The sequence below is a fragment of the Lepus europaeus genome, chromosome 3 (genome assembly GCF_033115175.1).
Source record: "Lepus europaeus isolate LE1 chromosome 3, mLepTim1.pri, whole genome shotgun sequence".
In the NCBI taxonomy this organism is placed as follows: domain Eukaryota; kingdom Metazoa; phylum Chordata; class Mammalia; order Lagomorpha; family Leporidae; genus Lepus; species Lepus europaeus.
The window spans coordinates 85,802,417-85,819,643 of NC_084829.1; the positions used below are offsets into that span (position 1 = coordinate 85,802,417).

The 17,227-nt window shown below is 39.3% G+C and overlaps 1 protein-coding gene across 1 annotated transcript in view; it reads right to left on the bottom strand.

The window, feature by feature from the left end:
• The window catches only part of RNGTT (RNA guanylyltransferase and 5'-phosphatase), a 327,349-nt gene that overhangs the window by 157,481 nt on the left and 152,641 nt on the right, over nucleotides 1–17,227 (bottom strand). The window contains exon 12 of the mRNA XM_062186494.1: nucleotides 11,115–11,183. Within this exon, the coding sequence (XP_062042478.1) occupies nucleotides 11,115–11,183 (69 nt within the window). The remainder of the gene's footprint in view (nucleotides 1–11,114; nucleotides 11,184–17,227) is intronic.

Consider the following 17,227-nt stretch of genomic DNA (forward strand, 5'->3'; position numbering starts at 1 on the left):
GACAGTCCACTTAATATAGAGCCATAGTGTAACAAGAAAAAACACCACAGTGAAGAAACCAAATATCTCCAACATGCCAAACAACAAACGCAAAAACCGAGGTAACAAGAACAAGGAAGATACTATGACACCCCCAAATGAAAAAGACACCCCAATTCAAGATTATGAAGATGATGAGATAGAAGAAATGCAAGAAGCAGATCTCAAAAAATTGATAAGAACATTAAGAAGTTCTCAAAAACAAATTCTTGAACTACAGAAATCCTTATGGACAAGATAGAAAATCTCTCTCGTGAAAATGAAATATTAAGGAGGAATCAAAATGAAATGAAACAACTAGTGGAACAAGAAACTCTGATAGTGTCTAGAAATCATAATGAAATGAAGAATTCAATAGATCAAATGACAAACACATTAGAAAGCCTCAAAAACAGAATGGGTGAAGCAGAAGAGAGAATATCAGACTTAGAAGACAGAGAACAGGAAAGGAAACAGGCAAACCAAAGAAAAGAAGAAGAAATTAGAAATCTAAAAAATATTGTCGGGAATCTACAGGATACTATTAAAAAACCCAACATTCGGGTTCTAGGAGTTCCTGAAGGCATGGAGAGGGAGAAAGGATTAGAAGGCATTTTCAGTGAGATACTAGCAGAAAATTTCCCAGGTTTGGAGAAGGACAGAGGCATCTTAGTACAGGAAGCTTATAGAACCCCTAATAAACATGACCAAAAGAGATCCTCACCAAGACACGTCGTAATCAAACTCACCACAGTGAAACATAAAGAAAAGATCCTAAAATGTGCAAGAGAGAAACGTCAGATTACTCTTAGAGGATCTCCAATTAGACTCACAGCAGACTTCTCATCAGAAACCCTACAAGCTAGAAGGGAATGGCGAGACATAGCCCAGGTACTAAGAGAGAAAAACTGCCAGCCCAGAATATTATATCCGGCAAAGCTCTCATTTGTGAATGAAGGTGAAATTAAGACTTTTCATAGCAAACAGAAACTGAAAGAATTTGTTGCCACTCATCCTGCCCTGCAAAAGATGCTTAAAGATGTGTTACACACAGAAACACAGAAACATGGTCACCAATATGAAAGAAGGTAAAGGAAGGAAACCTCACAGCAAAAGATCACAGGAAGCTCAATTTCTCTTTGACATAGAATTAAACTCTGATGCTCTGTTAAAGCAATGTGTTAAAGTAATCTATTATGTTCTCTTGATGTCTGTTAAATTCTAATTGTTCACAAACAGCTGAATTTTTATTAAGAGCTATGGGTTATTTAACTATGTGCTTATTTTCAAAGATTTGAATAATCACCTGTAACAATGATCAAATTTGGTCTATGTTATGTCATGATTTTAAGGAATCTTATTTCAACCAGATATTTTGGATTATGAGCCTTCTTGGCATTCTTGACAGGCATTCAAAAAACCAAAGTTTCAAACAATCTGGTCTCTAAAATTTCCAGTAAATCCTGGACTTTGGTTTTTCCAGTTTGGGCCCAACTAAAAAAATCAAATGACCTATGTCTCTCATCTTATAGAGACACCAACTAATCAGGCTATTTGGATTATATTAGAAGGACTGTCAAGATGTGATGTGGTACCAAACTTTAAGTTTCTATAATGGAAAATGCTATTAATACAAATGTTTGAGAATTAAAAAGTCTAATGATCTTGTGTTACTAGACATGATAGTTATCTTAATGAGAAAGCCCCAAAGGCCTAAAGGGTTAAATACCTGTAAAATCCTACAGGTGCTTTCAAAAATACTATGAAGTAAGCAAGTGCCTCTTGTGGGTTGATGAGTTTATAATTTTAAACATGGTGACTTAAAGTCTTTTGTCATCCACCATTATATATGATTTGCTGCTCATAAAACTAAAGTGTTGTTCGTTCTGTGTTTAGCTGTCCTCCTATAGGTTCCTATGGACTTTTTCCAGTCACTTCTATTGTATTCAGTACTTTGGGATGGCTCTGTAAACAGATGAAGCCAATAATGTATTAACAGTACCAACTGAGAGAAAGTATGGTTAACTGAGGTTACTAAAAACAAAAAGCAATTCAAATCAATTGCCAATCTACAAAAAGAGTTAAAGATTTTAAAAGCTATTATTAAAATTGCTATATTGGTCTACTATGCTGTGTTATATGTGTGTACATATTGTATGTCCACATGGGGAAATTTTATTAAGAGTTTTATTTTAAATGGCTTATGGATAAGATTGTCCATAAATTTAAGCTGCTAAAATCAATCAAAGATACATTTTAATTTGTGTGACCTGAATCTCTGTATCATATGTTTTAAACTTGTTGGTAGAAAGAAACTAAAAACATTTTAGATGGTTGTGCTTAAGTTTACTGGTTAAACAAACTACACACCATGTTAGATATTTAAGAGGTGTTTTCACATAAATGATTCTTAAAATTTATAGAAGGCATTGGACTTTCTGGTAAATGTTTTCTTAAGTTGTTATCTAATGGTTGAAACGGTTTGCTAAGTATTCATGTGATATTGCTAATGTCAGCAAGTGATCTAGGACTTGCTCCCTCATTTCTCTATTCTAAGCCCAACTTGTTCTTTCATTTCTCTATTCTCTTCAAGGTAGGAAACTAATTCTATTATGAAGGAATCTGTAGGACGCACAATTTAATCTTTAGACCTTATAAAAGAGATGGCTAACATTTTTCTGTAATAGCATAGCCAAAATAAGAACTTAAATAATAATCTCATAGCTAGATTCACTTCGCCATCAACGAAGTATACGGTACGTAGAAAAAACCTCCCTTTCAGACCAAAGGGAAAGAAAGTTTTAAAGTGAGAATATAATTTTCCTCATGGGCATTGTCTACCATAGAAAAACTACTACAGAACATGCCTGTGACTATAGACTTGTAGTTCAGGCCACCGAAGATTAGAGATGGGATACGGGCACTCCCTTGACTTGCATCCTCTGGTCTGCTTTAACACAAACCAGGAGGAAAAGAAAGCTCGGCATCAGAAGCAATGGGTGGCAGGCCTATTAATGGCTCATCTGTACAGTGAGCTGCCCTCAAGGAGACCCAACAGGCCAGTCCACTGCAGTGGCTTTCAATGTGGTAAACCTGGGCTTCAGCAGAAGTCAGCTTGTGAAGAGCCCTGGCAGCTCTGCCAAGAGTTGGATCACTGGAAATGGACCTGCCCTGGAGTCGAAGGATGCCCAGGTCAGAGCCACAGATCTTATTGGCTCTAAGCTGAAAAGCCCTTCACTCAGCCCAACTTCCAAAGTGACCACTGCAGCTGAGTGTATGGTCAAGTAGGGTCAGCAACATTGCAGGCAGAACTGTAAATTTCTTGTTAGAGATGCCCCCTGCCTTTACCTGGCCAGCTCTCCTCCTAGGCCAGCCACGTAACGAAAGTCAACAGAGTGCCTTCCCCTAGGAGGTTCACACCTCCCTTAGGATGTACCCCACGTGAAGAGATAGATGGGTCTGGGCCTCTTAACTTACAAGGCCTAAAGCCCAACAGATTATCAATCCCCTTCTGTCAGGATCTATTTGCCTCTAAATTAGAAAACTTAATTGTAGCTTAGACAGCACCTTTCTTAGCTCCTCTAATAATGACTCTGTCCTTTGTTCTAGACCCTGTCTAGTGCACTTGGGCCTCATTCCTTTGTAATCATAACCTCTACTCTACCTCCAATGGCTCTACTCCCAACCTGTGTGTACTGATGGTCCTCTTCCCCACTTAATGCTGTATAATTGTTCAAACCTGGTTAATGCCACTCTTAGGATCATTGGTTACTATCCTCACCCTGTCTTTTATGACCTTGTCTAAATATGATCAGAGTCGGCAAACTTGGAAGGCTTCCATAGCCTTGGCAACTCATGACGACAGCCTAGGGTGGTTACTGGCGCCATAAACTAGAGTGTCAATTTGTTGGGTCAACAACAGGAGTCACTGTGCACTTGCTCCTCATGTGGGATCTCTGTCCTTAATGTGCTGTACAATGTGATTTAATGCTGTAACTAGTACTCAAACAGTATGTTTCACTTTGTGTTTCTATGTGGGTGCAAACTGTTGAAATCTTTATACTAAATTGATCTTCTGTATATAAAGAGAATTGAAAATGAATCTTGATGCAAATGGAAGGGGAGAAGGAGCGGGAGAGGGGAGGGTTGGGGGTGGGAGGGAAGTTATGGGAGGGGGAAGCCATTGTAATCCATAAGCTGTACACTGGAAATTTATATTCATTAAATAAAAGTTAAAAAAAAAAAAGTTTGCATGCTGGAAAGTGGGCTCTAGCTTATCTTCTCTATTCCTAGAATCTTGTAACCAGGCAAATGTCTCCACACAAAGGACTGAAGGATTAACCAACAGGCAGAGAAGTCCAGAAAAAAGAACCACAGATTCTAACACTTAGAGATCCTCAATTTAAAAATAAAAGTTAAATATATACACATTTTAATATAAAATAAGGGCTTCCTCTAATACACTGTACTATTAATTTTATAATGGTATATCATATAGCCTGCATTTAATTACTAAAGCTAAGTTCATCAAGCACTTTTAATGTTCCCAGAAGGAAACTTCTGAAATGTTGGCAGATTTCAGACTAAAATTTCTTGGCCTCATTAAGGGTTCTAAACTTCTCATTCAAAACTAACTTGCCTTCAAATCCAACAAAGGAAGGTAATTTACAAATCCAACAAAGAATCAAAAATTCAATTGGGTATTAGGATCTACAACTACTAGATGAATGTCTTATCAAGTTATAAACACAGTACCTGAAAAATGGGCTCCAAATATACTATCCAGGTGGGCCCTAAACACAATCACAAGTATCTTTATAAGAGGGAAGGAAAGGGACATTTCCCACTGAGTACGGCAATGTGACCAAACAAAGCAAGATGGTACACAGCTGGCTGTGAAGATGGAGGAAGGAGCCACAAGCCAAGCAGTGCAAAATCTACAGGTGTAGAAGCTGGAGAAGGCAAGGGAAATGGATTTTCCCTTGAAGACCTCAAAGGAAGGATGGCTCTTGCAACACGGTGATCTAACGTGGGACACCTGACCTCCAGAACTATAAGAGAATAAGTGTGGGGCCAGCCCCATGGTTCACTCAGTTAATCCTCTGCCTGTGGCACCGGCATCCCGTATGGGTGCCGGTTCTAGTCCCGGCTGCTCCTCTTCCAGTCCAGCTCTCTGCTGTGGCCCGGGAGGGTAGTGGAGGATGGCCCAAGTGCTTGGGCCCCTACACCTGCATGGGAGACCAGGAGTTAGCTCCTGGCCCCTGGCTTCAGATCGGTGCACCTCCGGCAGTTGCGGCCATTTGGGGAGTGAATCAACGGAAGGAAGACCTCTCTCTCCCTGTTTCTCTCTGTTCAAATAAATAAAAAATAAATAAAATAAAATTTTTTAAAAACTTAAAAAAGAGAAGAAGTGCATACTGTTTTAAGTCACCAAGTTTGTAGTAAAGGTGTTAGCTTTAGAGAACTAATATAATGAACTAGTACCACAGTGTTTTCAGAAATTTTGTCATGTCATGCCCTCATAATTTCTGCCGTATCTAAATACTACCAGTATTGTTATCTACTACTTTTCTTAAAATTACTTCATTCTACAATCTAAAAGAATATATTTTAAATGTAAACTTCACACTCATTTGTATATCATTTTACCATAAAGACAAAATGGACTGCTTATCTCAATAGTAAATAGTACTAAAATTAGGTATGATAGAAATTAAACAATGATACTAACTCCAGGAGACATGCTACCTATTGAATAACTGAAAAACAACACCCAAACTGATTGTTGAAAAGGAAAAGATGAGCAAGTCTTAGATACTAAAAATTAAAAATAGCTTTTCCCCTTATAATCTTAGAGAGTGAATATAAAACAGGAAGGACCCAAGTTGTCTCAGTGCATGACAGAATGTCATTTAATGCCTCGTCCCTGGACCATCTAAACTCACATCTTTTCTCACGGCTGGAAGCTACACCTGTCTGTAATCAACTCTCTTCTTCCTTATACAGAAGACTTAAAGCAGACAAAAAGGAAAATTAAGCTGTTTCTTTGGAGCATGCAATAGCAATCCTAAAAAGGCCATTTCACCTGCTAAAGAAAGTGAACATGGTGACAATGTATAAGCACAGTAGTTTCAATCCCAAAGACTTAGATGAGAAAAAATTCAAGTGCTTCTTTTAAAGCCACAAAGCAATGTAAGTCCAAAATTATTAGAAAAATGTCTTAAATTCTGCTTTTGTTAGCAAAATGCCATGAATACAGAGTTTGATGATAGCACTCAAGTTTACCTTTTTGAATAGAAACTTACATTTCTATTTTTCTAAAGGAAGTAGAAAAGTCATAAATCTTTGAGTAGAAGCAAGGTAGTGCCTCAACCAGTGCAAATCAAACCTAAAAGTGGAATACATACAACCACTCTTGTAATGGTGGCCTAACCTGATGTCACAGCAAGTAAAAACTGAAAAACCACCCTTTATGGAAGAATCCAATATTGAGATTGAAAAAGCAACATGCAAAAAAATAACAAAGGCTACACAATGGAATATAATGAAATCTTCATTCTGAAGGAGAAAGCTGCTTCCTGCTTACCCTGAAGAGATTCTTGTTCAACTGGAACCTATTCTGGACAGCATAATTAATAATGGTATTTATACTTTGAATACTTTAGAAAATTTAACAAAAATACTGTAGGAATATAAAAGAACCACTCAGTTATAGAGAATAGGCGGATATGTGACTACCACATTCTTCTTAAAGCAAGAAACCATTTTACTTACTAATGATAAAGTCCCATTAAAGGGTAGCCCATAAATATACTGAGAAGCATTTGTTAATGGTAAAAAGTTAAGAAACTAGACAGAAAATGATCACAAGAAATCACAATTAAAATGAAACATGTCAAGAAACAAAGGCTGAAATCATTAAAATTTCATAAAAAAAGGAAAAGATAGAGACTAGTAACTAGTACAAGGTAGGGTTATACTACAGATTAAACCTCTACCAAAATATGCAGCTGGGATGAGTCTTTCTTTTCTTTTCTTTTTTTTTTTTTTTTTTTAAGATTTATTCATTTATTTGAAAGTCAGAGTTACACAGAGAGAGGAGAGGCAGGGGCAGAGGTGGGTGGTGGGGATTGGTGGGGGTCTTCCATCCGCTGGTTCACTTGCCAATTGGCTGCAACGGCCAGAGCTGCACTAATCTGAAGCCAGGATCTTCTTCTAGGTCTCCCGCACAGGTGCAGGGTCCCAAGGACTTGGGCCATCTTCTACTGCTTTCCCAGGCCATAGCAGAGAGCTGGATCAGAAGTAGAGCAGCCAGGACTCAAACCAGCGCCCATATGGGATGCTGGTACTGCAGGCAGCAGCTTTACCTGCTACGCCCTGAGATGAGTCTTTCATAAACATAAACTGCTACAATAAATTAGTATTTGGGGGGAAAGTTAACAATGTTCACAGATGAACAAAATCTGACACTTTCAGAGGCAATCCCCTATTCTGTTTAATAATGGCCTATATTATACATAATAATAATTTAGGAAGTAAAGTATATAAAAGTGAAAATTCTAACAAACTGATGGCAGGAGGAAAAAAATAATAGAAATGTATATAAGTCACATAGTGGGCATATTATCAAATGCTGTAAGAAGTCTACTTTATATCAACTGTCTGATCTTCCAAGAGATATATAATTTTAAGAAAGTAAGATCTCCTATTAAAGAAAAATCTGCTACACCACAGCTCTGGCCCTTAGAAATAGTTTTATGATGTGCATATGTTATGTGTCAATGTAGCTTCAAGAGCTTTATGATTGGGACTGGCGCTGTAGCATAGTGGGTAAAGCCACTGCCTGTGACACGGGCATCCCATATGGATGCTGGTTGAGTCCCAGCTGCTCCACTTCTGATCCAGCTCCCTGCTGATGCTCTTAGGAAAGCAGCAGCAGATGACCCAAGTGATTGATCCCCTGACCATACAAGGGAGACCTGAAAGAAGTTCCTGGTTCCTGGCTTCAGCCTGGCCCAGCCCTGGCTGTTGCAGCCATTTGGGGACTGAACCAGCAGATGGAAGATCGATCAATCAATCAATCTTTCTCTCTCTCTCTCTCTCTCTCTCTCTCTCTCTCTCTCTCTCTCCTCTCTTCCCTCCCTCTCTCTATATAACTGTCTTTCAAATAAATAAAACAAATCTTTTTTAAAAATTTATTTGAAAGGCAGTTACAGAAAGAGAGCACGAGAGGGAGAGAGATCTTCTAGATATAGAGACTAGAACCAGGACTTCTTAGCTGGAATAAGTTTAAAATCAATAGCACAACTTAAAAAGGAGAGAATTAAGGAAATACAAATGGAATCCTTGTAAATATTACAAAATACTATGATTTAGAAGGGGGAGAAGTGTTGGGGGCCAAGTTATTCTATTTCAACAATAACAGCAACAAAACACATTTTGTTCTATAAGCTGGAGGGGAAAACCCTCTCATTACACACAGAATTACAATTTAAATGAAGGTTACAAACAAATTAATACAAATGTCAGGGCACAAATGAGATAAAGGAAGAAATCAATACATCAACACCTGCACTGTCCAAAACACATGTGGCCACTAAGTATTAGAAAGGTGAAGTCCAAGATATACTGAAATGTAAAATACCCATTAGGTTTTAAATAGCTAGTATAAAGCCAGGAACTGTTTTATATTGAATAAATATTGAAAATTTTTGATAGTGGGATAAATGAATATATTATTAAAATTATTTCATTAGCTTCTATCTATTTTTCCTAATGTCGTTACTACAAAATTTCAAAGCACAAAAAGGAAGGGTACTTCAAAAAGTTCATGGACAGACTAAATTAAAAACTAAGTTTATTTTGTTGCAAAAAAATTATGCAACCCAATCAGTTTTTCATAACACACATTTTCCATAAACTTTTGGAAGACCCTTTATACTACTTAACAAAGATATAAACAATACTTACTTGTGTCATCATAAAAATAGATACTGAATATTCACTTCATTTTATATTATAGGTAAATTGTAATGGAAATGAAGATGGAAAAAGAGGGTATATGGTGGTGAGGAAATTAGAGGACTCACTCTATTCTTTAGTTTACAAATTCAAAGGTAGTGTAGAAAACAGAAAACCAGGTCCAGCTTTGCGGCACATCAGGTTAAGTCGCCACCTGAGACACCAGCATCCCAGATGGGTGCCAGTTCAAGTCCCAGTTGCTCCACTTCTGATCCAACTCCCTGATAATGTGCCTGAGAAAGCAGGGGAAGATGGCTCAAGTACTTGGGCCCCTGCCACTCTTGTGAGAGACCCAGAAGAAGTTCTTGGCTCCTGGGTTGGCCTGGCCCAGCCCTGGAAACTGCAGCCATTTGGGGAGTGAACCAGCAGACAGATGGAAGAACTCTCTCTCTCTCTCTCTCTCTCTCTCTCTCTCTCTCTCTCTCTCCCCAAACCATTGCAGGTGGTTGCCTGCTACCCCACAGTTCTGGCCCCAATAAACCTTAATTTTGAGGGATAAGGTTAGTGAAGAATATAGCACATGATGGCATGGACGCACATGAAATACAACCATTTCCAATGGACTGAGTAGTTCTCACATTTGAATATGCATCAAAATCACATGGAGAGCTTGTTAAAACATAAACTGGACCCCATCCTCAGAGTTTCTAATCAATAGATCTAGGACTATTTGTTCCTACAGCCACTCCCTAGATGGTGCCTATCTCACAGGCAATGCTTGTCTATGTCACTGACTACCACAACTGGGAGGAGGAGTATCACTGGCCAACTAGTGATTAGAGACCAAGGATGCTGCCAAACATTCTACATGCACAAAACCACTCCTTCAGTGAACAATTATCTGCCCAACACATTATCAGTGCTAAGGATAAGAAACTCTGCTATTGGCCGGCGCCGCGGCTCACTAGGCTAATCCTCCGCCTTGCGGCGCCGGCACACCGGGTTCTAGTCCCGGTCGGGGCACCGATCCTGTCCCGGTTGCCCCTCTTCCAGGCCAGCTCTCTGCTGTGGCCAGGGAGTGCAGTGGAGGATGGCCCAAGTCCTTGGGCCCTGCACCCCATGGGAGACCAGGATAAACACCTGGCTCCTGCCATCGGATCAGCGCAGTGCGCCGGCCGCAGCGCGCCTACCGCGGCGGCCATTGGAGGGTGAACCAACGGCAAAAGGAAGACCTTTCTCTCTGTCTCTCTCTCACTGTCCACTCTGCCTGTCAAAATAAAAAAAAAAAAAAAAAGAAACTCTGCTATTGAGTAAAACAACTTACTCCAAACATATCATCTGACACTTAAGTTGGTAAAAGCTCTTCAGTGCATTTCAGAAATTCAACATGGACAGTCTATGTTGTGGCGCAACAGATAAAGCCACCACTTGTGATGCCAGCAGCCCTTCTGAGTGCCAGTTTGAGTCCCAGCTGCTCCACTTCAGATCCAGCCCCTTGCTAATGTGCCTGGGAAAGCAGTAGAAGATGGTCCAAATACTTGGACACCTGCCACCCACTGGGAGACCCAAATGGAATTACAGGCTCCTGGCTCTGGCCTAGCCAAGCCCTAGCTGTTGCAGCCATTTGGGGAGTGAAAGAGCGGATGGAAGATCTCTCTAACTCTGCCTTTCAAACAAAATAAATAAATCTTGGAAAAGGAGAAGAAAAAAGAAAGAAATTCAACATGGAATTAATATTCAAAAATTCTATTTTTCTTCAACTCTTTTACTCACCTATGGCAAAATGAAATTCTAGAGAGATTAATATTTAAAAGTACAATGGTTACAAAAGGATATATTCAATGTTACTAGATTTCTAATAAAACCATAATTTAGCATTCATTTGCAAGAATTAAAAGAAAAAATATTAAAAAATTAACTTCCTTGAAAAGTAATGACCAACAATGCTTATTTCTTAGTATTACATGTTTACACATACATGAAATCTTTTTTTAGTGAACAATTTGTTTAAGGAAAAGTAGTGATACAACAGTAATAATTTGTAAGCAAATAAGTCTGGAAAAGATATACTTTATATACACACACATATTTGTGCATTTATGTGAACATGTGCACACAGACACTAATAAACTTACCCCGATAGGCTGAAATATAAGTCCATCCATTTCATGACTGACTTCTTTGGCAAAATTTCCTTCAAGTAGCTGTAAATAAAAACAGAGGAGTTTGTGAGAAATATAATAATTTATATAAAAACTTCTTAATACATATGGCATAAGAACTGAAATAGGGGAAAGAGGTGGATCCAGAGGAACCTAGGTTAATATATTGGGACACATGAAAAAAATACCACATGAAGACTTCTATTCCATGTTATATCCTGAACATTCCAAACTACAACAACCAAAATAATGGGTATAGTTCTGAAAACATCTTCTATACAAATGTTCATTGATCATTCCACTGGCACATAAGTGCAAACATTTAGACAAGTTCTTTAAATGGCATTTAAAAATTATTTTGAAAGGTAGAGAAAGATCTTTAATACACCTATCTTTACAAATAATTTTTTTTATTTTTAAGTTTTGAAATTATTTTAGTTTTTAAAATTTTTTTGTTAACATATAATATACATTTTTATGGAGACCATGCAGTACTTCAACACATGCATACAATACAAATTAATGAAACTGGACAACTAGTTCTTCCATTTCCTTACCATTTCTTTGTTTTTGGTGCCTCTCTTCCAGCTCTTTATACAGTTTATAATACATTACTGTGAACTACAGTAACCTCACTGGGCTGTGGAACACCAAAACTTATTTCTTCTGACTGCATTTTGGTGCCTGTTATCAACTTCCCTATTTGCCCCAGTTATACCATGGGTGTCTTCCAAACATCCATATGTTAAAGGATTAATTCCTAGGGTTTCAGGTTAATGGATTAAGGCTAGAGCTTGAAGACTGGAGAGATTGTAGGGTAAAATCCCTCTGATCTAATCACTGTGGCTTTATGAAGAGAGTCCATATACAGAGCAGATGATGAACATGCTCTTGGTCTTTCCACTTCAAGGCTTGCTATGTGATCCTCCTTTCACATACTTTCTGCTATCATCAAATGCCAAAACATCGGGCCCAATGAGCTTGGGATTGTGAACCTCCAAAATAAACTTCCTCCCCTCCTTCCTAAGTTCCTTACTGTCTATTGTGTAAAACTGTTCCAGTGATGAAAAGATAACCAACATATCCTCCTCCCCATACCTTCCCAGCCTCTAGTAATCATCATTATAAATGCAGACTGACTATATCTTTCTGGTTTAATTTACTTAACATAATGATCTCCAGTTCTATTCATCTTGCTGCCAAATGTCAGGAATTCACATAGTTTTAAAGCTGAATAATATTTCATTTGTATACACCACATTTTCTTTATCATTCAACCATTAATGGATACCTAGGTTGATCCTACGTATTGACTAATAGGAACAGTGATGCAATGGACAAAGGAGTGCAGGTATCTCTCGCATTTCTTTCAGCTATATGCCCAAAGTGAAACAAATGGATCAAATGGTCAATTTCATTTTAGATGTATGAAGAACCTCTATACCTCATAATGGCCACATTCCATCCAACAATGTATGAGGGTTCCCTTTTCTCTATATTCTTGCTAGAATTTTTTTTTTTTTACTTTTTGATAATGATCATTCTACCTCATGTGAGATGATACCTCATTGTGGTTTTACTTTGCATTTCCATAGTAGAGAGTGATACTGATCATTTTAAAAAGTATTTGTTGGGGCCAGCACTATGTCCTCACCAGTAGATCTGCCACCTGCAGTGACAGCATCCCAAATGGGTGCCATTTTGAGTCCTGGCTGCTCCACTTCTGACCCAGCTCCCAACTAATGTGGCTGGGAAAGTAGAAGAAGATGGTCCAAGTACTTGGGCATCTGCACCCACATGGGAGACCCAGAATAAGTTCCAGAAAGAGAAGGACAGACAGAAAGAAGGAGACGTTCCACTTGCTAGTTCACTCCCCAGATGGCTACAATGGCCAAGGTTGGGCCAGGATGAAGCCAGGAGCTTCATCCAAGTCTTTCCCATGGGTGGCAGGGCCCAGACACCTGGGCCATCTTCTGCTCACTTCCCAGGTCATTAACAGAGAGCTGGATCAAAAGTGGAACAGCCAGAACATGAACCGGTGCTCATATGGAATGCTGGCATCACAGACAGCAGCTTTACCCACTATTCCACAATGTCACTGAAGGAAAAAATATTTTTCAATGCACAGCTAAGCCAGTATAAAATTAAGGAAAATTTCAAGGCCAAAAGCAAAATGAAGGTAGAGAAACTGTGAAAAGTAATAAATAAAGGGAATAAAAAAATACAGATACAGGGCTGGCATTGTGACGCAATGGGTAAAGCCGCCACCTGCAACCCATATAGATGCCTGTTTGTGTCCCAACTGATACATCTCAGACACAGCTCCCTGCTAATGGCCTGGGAAAAGCAGTGAAAGATGACCCAAGTGTTTGAGCCCCTTCACCCACGTGAAGACCTGGATGAAGCTCCTGGTTCCTGGCTTCAGCCTGATCTGCCCCTAGCCGCTGCAACCATCTGGAGAGTAAGCAGCTAATGGAAGATCTCTCTGTCTCTGCCTCTCCTTCAGTAACTCTTCAAAATAAATAAATATTTTTTGAAAAATATAGATATACAGGGGTCAGTCCTATGGCACAGAGGATAAAGCCACTGCCTGCAGTGTCAGCATCTCATATGGGCACCAGTTTGAGTCCTAGCTGCTCCACTTTCAATCTAGCTTTCTACTATGGCCTGGGAAACCAGCAGAAAATGGCCCAAGTCTCTGGGCCCCTGCACCACGTGGGAGACCTGGAAGAAGTTCCTGGCTCCTGGTTTTGAATAGACGCAGCTCCGGCCGTTGCAGTCATTTGGGGAGCGAATCATACAATGGAAGACTTCTCTAACTGTCTCTCTGTCTCTGACTCTCTGTAACTGCTTTTCAAATAAATAATAAAAAAAATAAAAAAAAAGGAGACAGCAAAGAAATGTGCTTGGAGACAAGAATGTGCAATGACCAAGTAGCTCAAACAAGGGGAAAATAGTCTCCTGCCCTCACTCCCCCCCCAAAAAAAGTATTTTCCAAAACTTTTCAGAGAATTTTTAAATATTTTTTATCTTTTTCATGCAGAAAATTTCCTTACAAAGATGCACACTATAAAAAACAATGTACCAGGGCCAGCAATGTGGCATAGTGAGTAAAAGCCGCCACCCACAGTGCCAGCACCCCACATGGGCACCAGTTCAAGTCCCGGCTACTCCACTTCCCATCCAGCTCTCTGCTATGGCCCTGGAAAGCAGTAGAGGATGGCTCAAATCCATGGGCCCCTGCACCCACATGGGAGACACGGAAGAAGCTCCTGGCTCTTAGCTCCTGGCTTCAGATCTGCACAGCTCCAGCCATTGTGGCTACCTGGGAAGTGAATCAGCAGATGGAAGACCTCTCTCTCTCTCTGCCTCTGCCTCTCTATAACTCTGACTTTCAAATAAATACATAATTTTTTTTAAAGTACCATCTTTTCAATACCATTGCTACTAAAAAGCAGAGTTACAGGCATAATTATCTTGTTATTCTGATAAAGTAGTTTTTGCTTGTTTATTTGGGAGATTTTTTTGAGAAGCAGCAAGATAGAGAAAGCGAGACAAATGCTACCAGGGATGTGGTGAAAAGGAAACTCTGATACACTGTTGATGCAGGGCAAGTGAGTGCAGCAGTTAGGGAATATAGAGGTCCCTCTGTTATATGATCCACCTATCCCACTCTGGGTATATAACTGAGGGAAGTAAGATCAGCACATAAAAGAGACTCTTGCTCTAGCACGTTCACTGCAGCACTATTCAAAAAAGCCAATAACCAGAGCTAATCTAGGGGTACATATTTAATACAATGATGTAATTAGCCACTATCCCTGGCAATCTTTTTTGAAAAACATTTCTACTGAAATTACTCAAGATGTTTTTAAAACACTTCTAACAAATAATTTAGAAACATTTAACTTCCAAACTTTGGAGAAAACTCAAGGTATGTTATGTAGCCAACTATCCTCAACTATGATATATTCCTTTTTCATACTATAATTTTATTGACTATTTCCCCTCTAGGTAAATTATAAGCTAGTTGGGTGAAATGTAAAACAGTAGACCTAATACATCAAATCATTTTTTCAGTAAAGCATGATAGTTTTTCATAAGATTTTACTTCCAAATGAAACGCCCTACAAAAAGCAAGTAACTTTCCATGGGCCAAAGCCTGGAAGATCTGAGGAAAGGTATACTACCTCATGACTGACTGAATTGGTATTTAAATGTTCTAATTGGAAACCAAATAATTACAAATACATACTAAAGAAAGAAATTCAAAAAGGCTTGAAATTAGAAACATGAGAAACAAAATAGAAACCATAAAGTTACAAAGCATAGAAGTCTTTTTAGAAATAAGCAAAATGATCAGACTATCTTAAGACTACAGTGAAGAAGAAAACGAAAGTGTAATGTTATTAGAAATATAAGTTAGCATTATCAATTCATTAGTATTTAGAAAAATATGCCAAAGAAAGCTAAATAAAGAATAAAAATAATATCTTTACCTTTCAGTCCTGATCTAGTCTACCCACAAGAGCTATTTTCCAAGTAGATATTACCATGTCTCCTCAACTGACTGCCTGAGTATGCTCAATATAGTAATTTCTACCTGCTGACCTCTTTTATGTGCTTTCATAACTCCCCTAAGTTTAGTTTAACAATCCCCCTCCCCAGAAATGGAATTTTGCACTCAGGTGGATATTAGTCTTTATTGGTTTTTAGTCCCCAAATCTAACTTTTGGTTCAGGTTAAGTATATTCACTATTTCTGTGCCCTAAATAATCGATAAATAATCACTCCACAAAAGCCATTCTTCTCGCTCAACACAGGTCAACATCATTCTGGCAGGGTCTAACGTGAAGGTCCCAAACTCAAATGCCTGTAGGCGCCAGCTCACAAATCTCAACTAGACTAGAAATATTACAATAGGCTCTAGTGAGATGAAGAGACTGGAGAGGACATCCTCACCTAAAAGCAGACAAGGGCAGATGCTTGGCCTAGCAGTTAAGGCACTGGTTGGGATACCAGCATCCCATACCGCAGTGTCTGTGAGTTTTTGTTCACACTGCGATCTGGATTCTAGCTTCCTGCTAAAATGCACCCAGGGAGGCAGCAGATGATGCCTCAAGTACTTGGGTCTCTGTCAGTGGTGGATATTTGGAGAATGAAATCTTAAAAAGGAAGCAAGCAAGCCAGGCAGACAGGCAGAGCATCAGAGAGACAGGAAGAGAGAGATCAATCTTCCCTCTGCTGGTTCACTCCCTAAATGGCCAGAACAGCCAGGTCCAGGCCAGGCCAAAGCCATGATCAAGGAACTCATCCTAGTCTACCATAAGGGTTGTAGAGGCCCAAGTACTTGGGCCATCCTTCGCTGCCTTCCCAGGTACATCATCAGGGAGCTGGATCAGAAGCAAAGCAGCTGGAACTTAAATCAGTGCTCCAATATGGGATGCTGGCATCTCAAGCAGTGGCTTAAGCCACTGAGCCAACAACACTGGTTCCTCAAGTAATTTTTTAAAATTTTTTAAGAAGTAATTTTTAAAAAATGCATCCAACTTTAGTGTTTTTACTAAAGATAGGTCTGGCATTTGAACTCTAAAACTGTGAATTATTCTGCCTAATAGGAGTACCTCTGCATGGTGGGTTTGGCCACTGAAAAGTCTTTAACAATGTGATTTAGGATGGGGCTTGGGAATATTTTTTACCAATTCTGACCTCCAGAGAAACTGGAGACTGAATGAATTGCCTAAACTCCTAGGAGGGGATGAAGACTAAAGGCCAAACATACAAGCAGCTTATAACCACAGCCCAGAAGAAACGACACCAAAGGGTTGGGTGAGCTTTTCTGGTTGGCAATACCTCTGATTATCCTCAGCTATTACAGTTAAGAGGCAATTTGGGGGCCGACAATGTGGCGTGGTATGTTAAGCATCCACCTGTGGCACCAGCATCTCATATGAGTGCCCATTCAAGTCCCGGCTGCTCCACTTCTGATCCAGCTCCCTGCTGATGGCCAGGAAAAGCAGTGGAATATGAATCAAGTCTTTGGACCCCTCCACCCACATGGGAAAACTGGAAGAAGCTCCTGGATC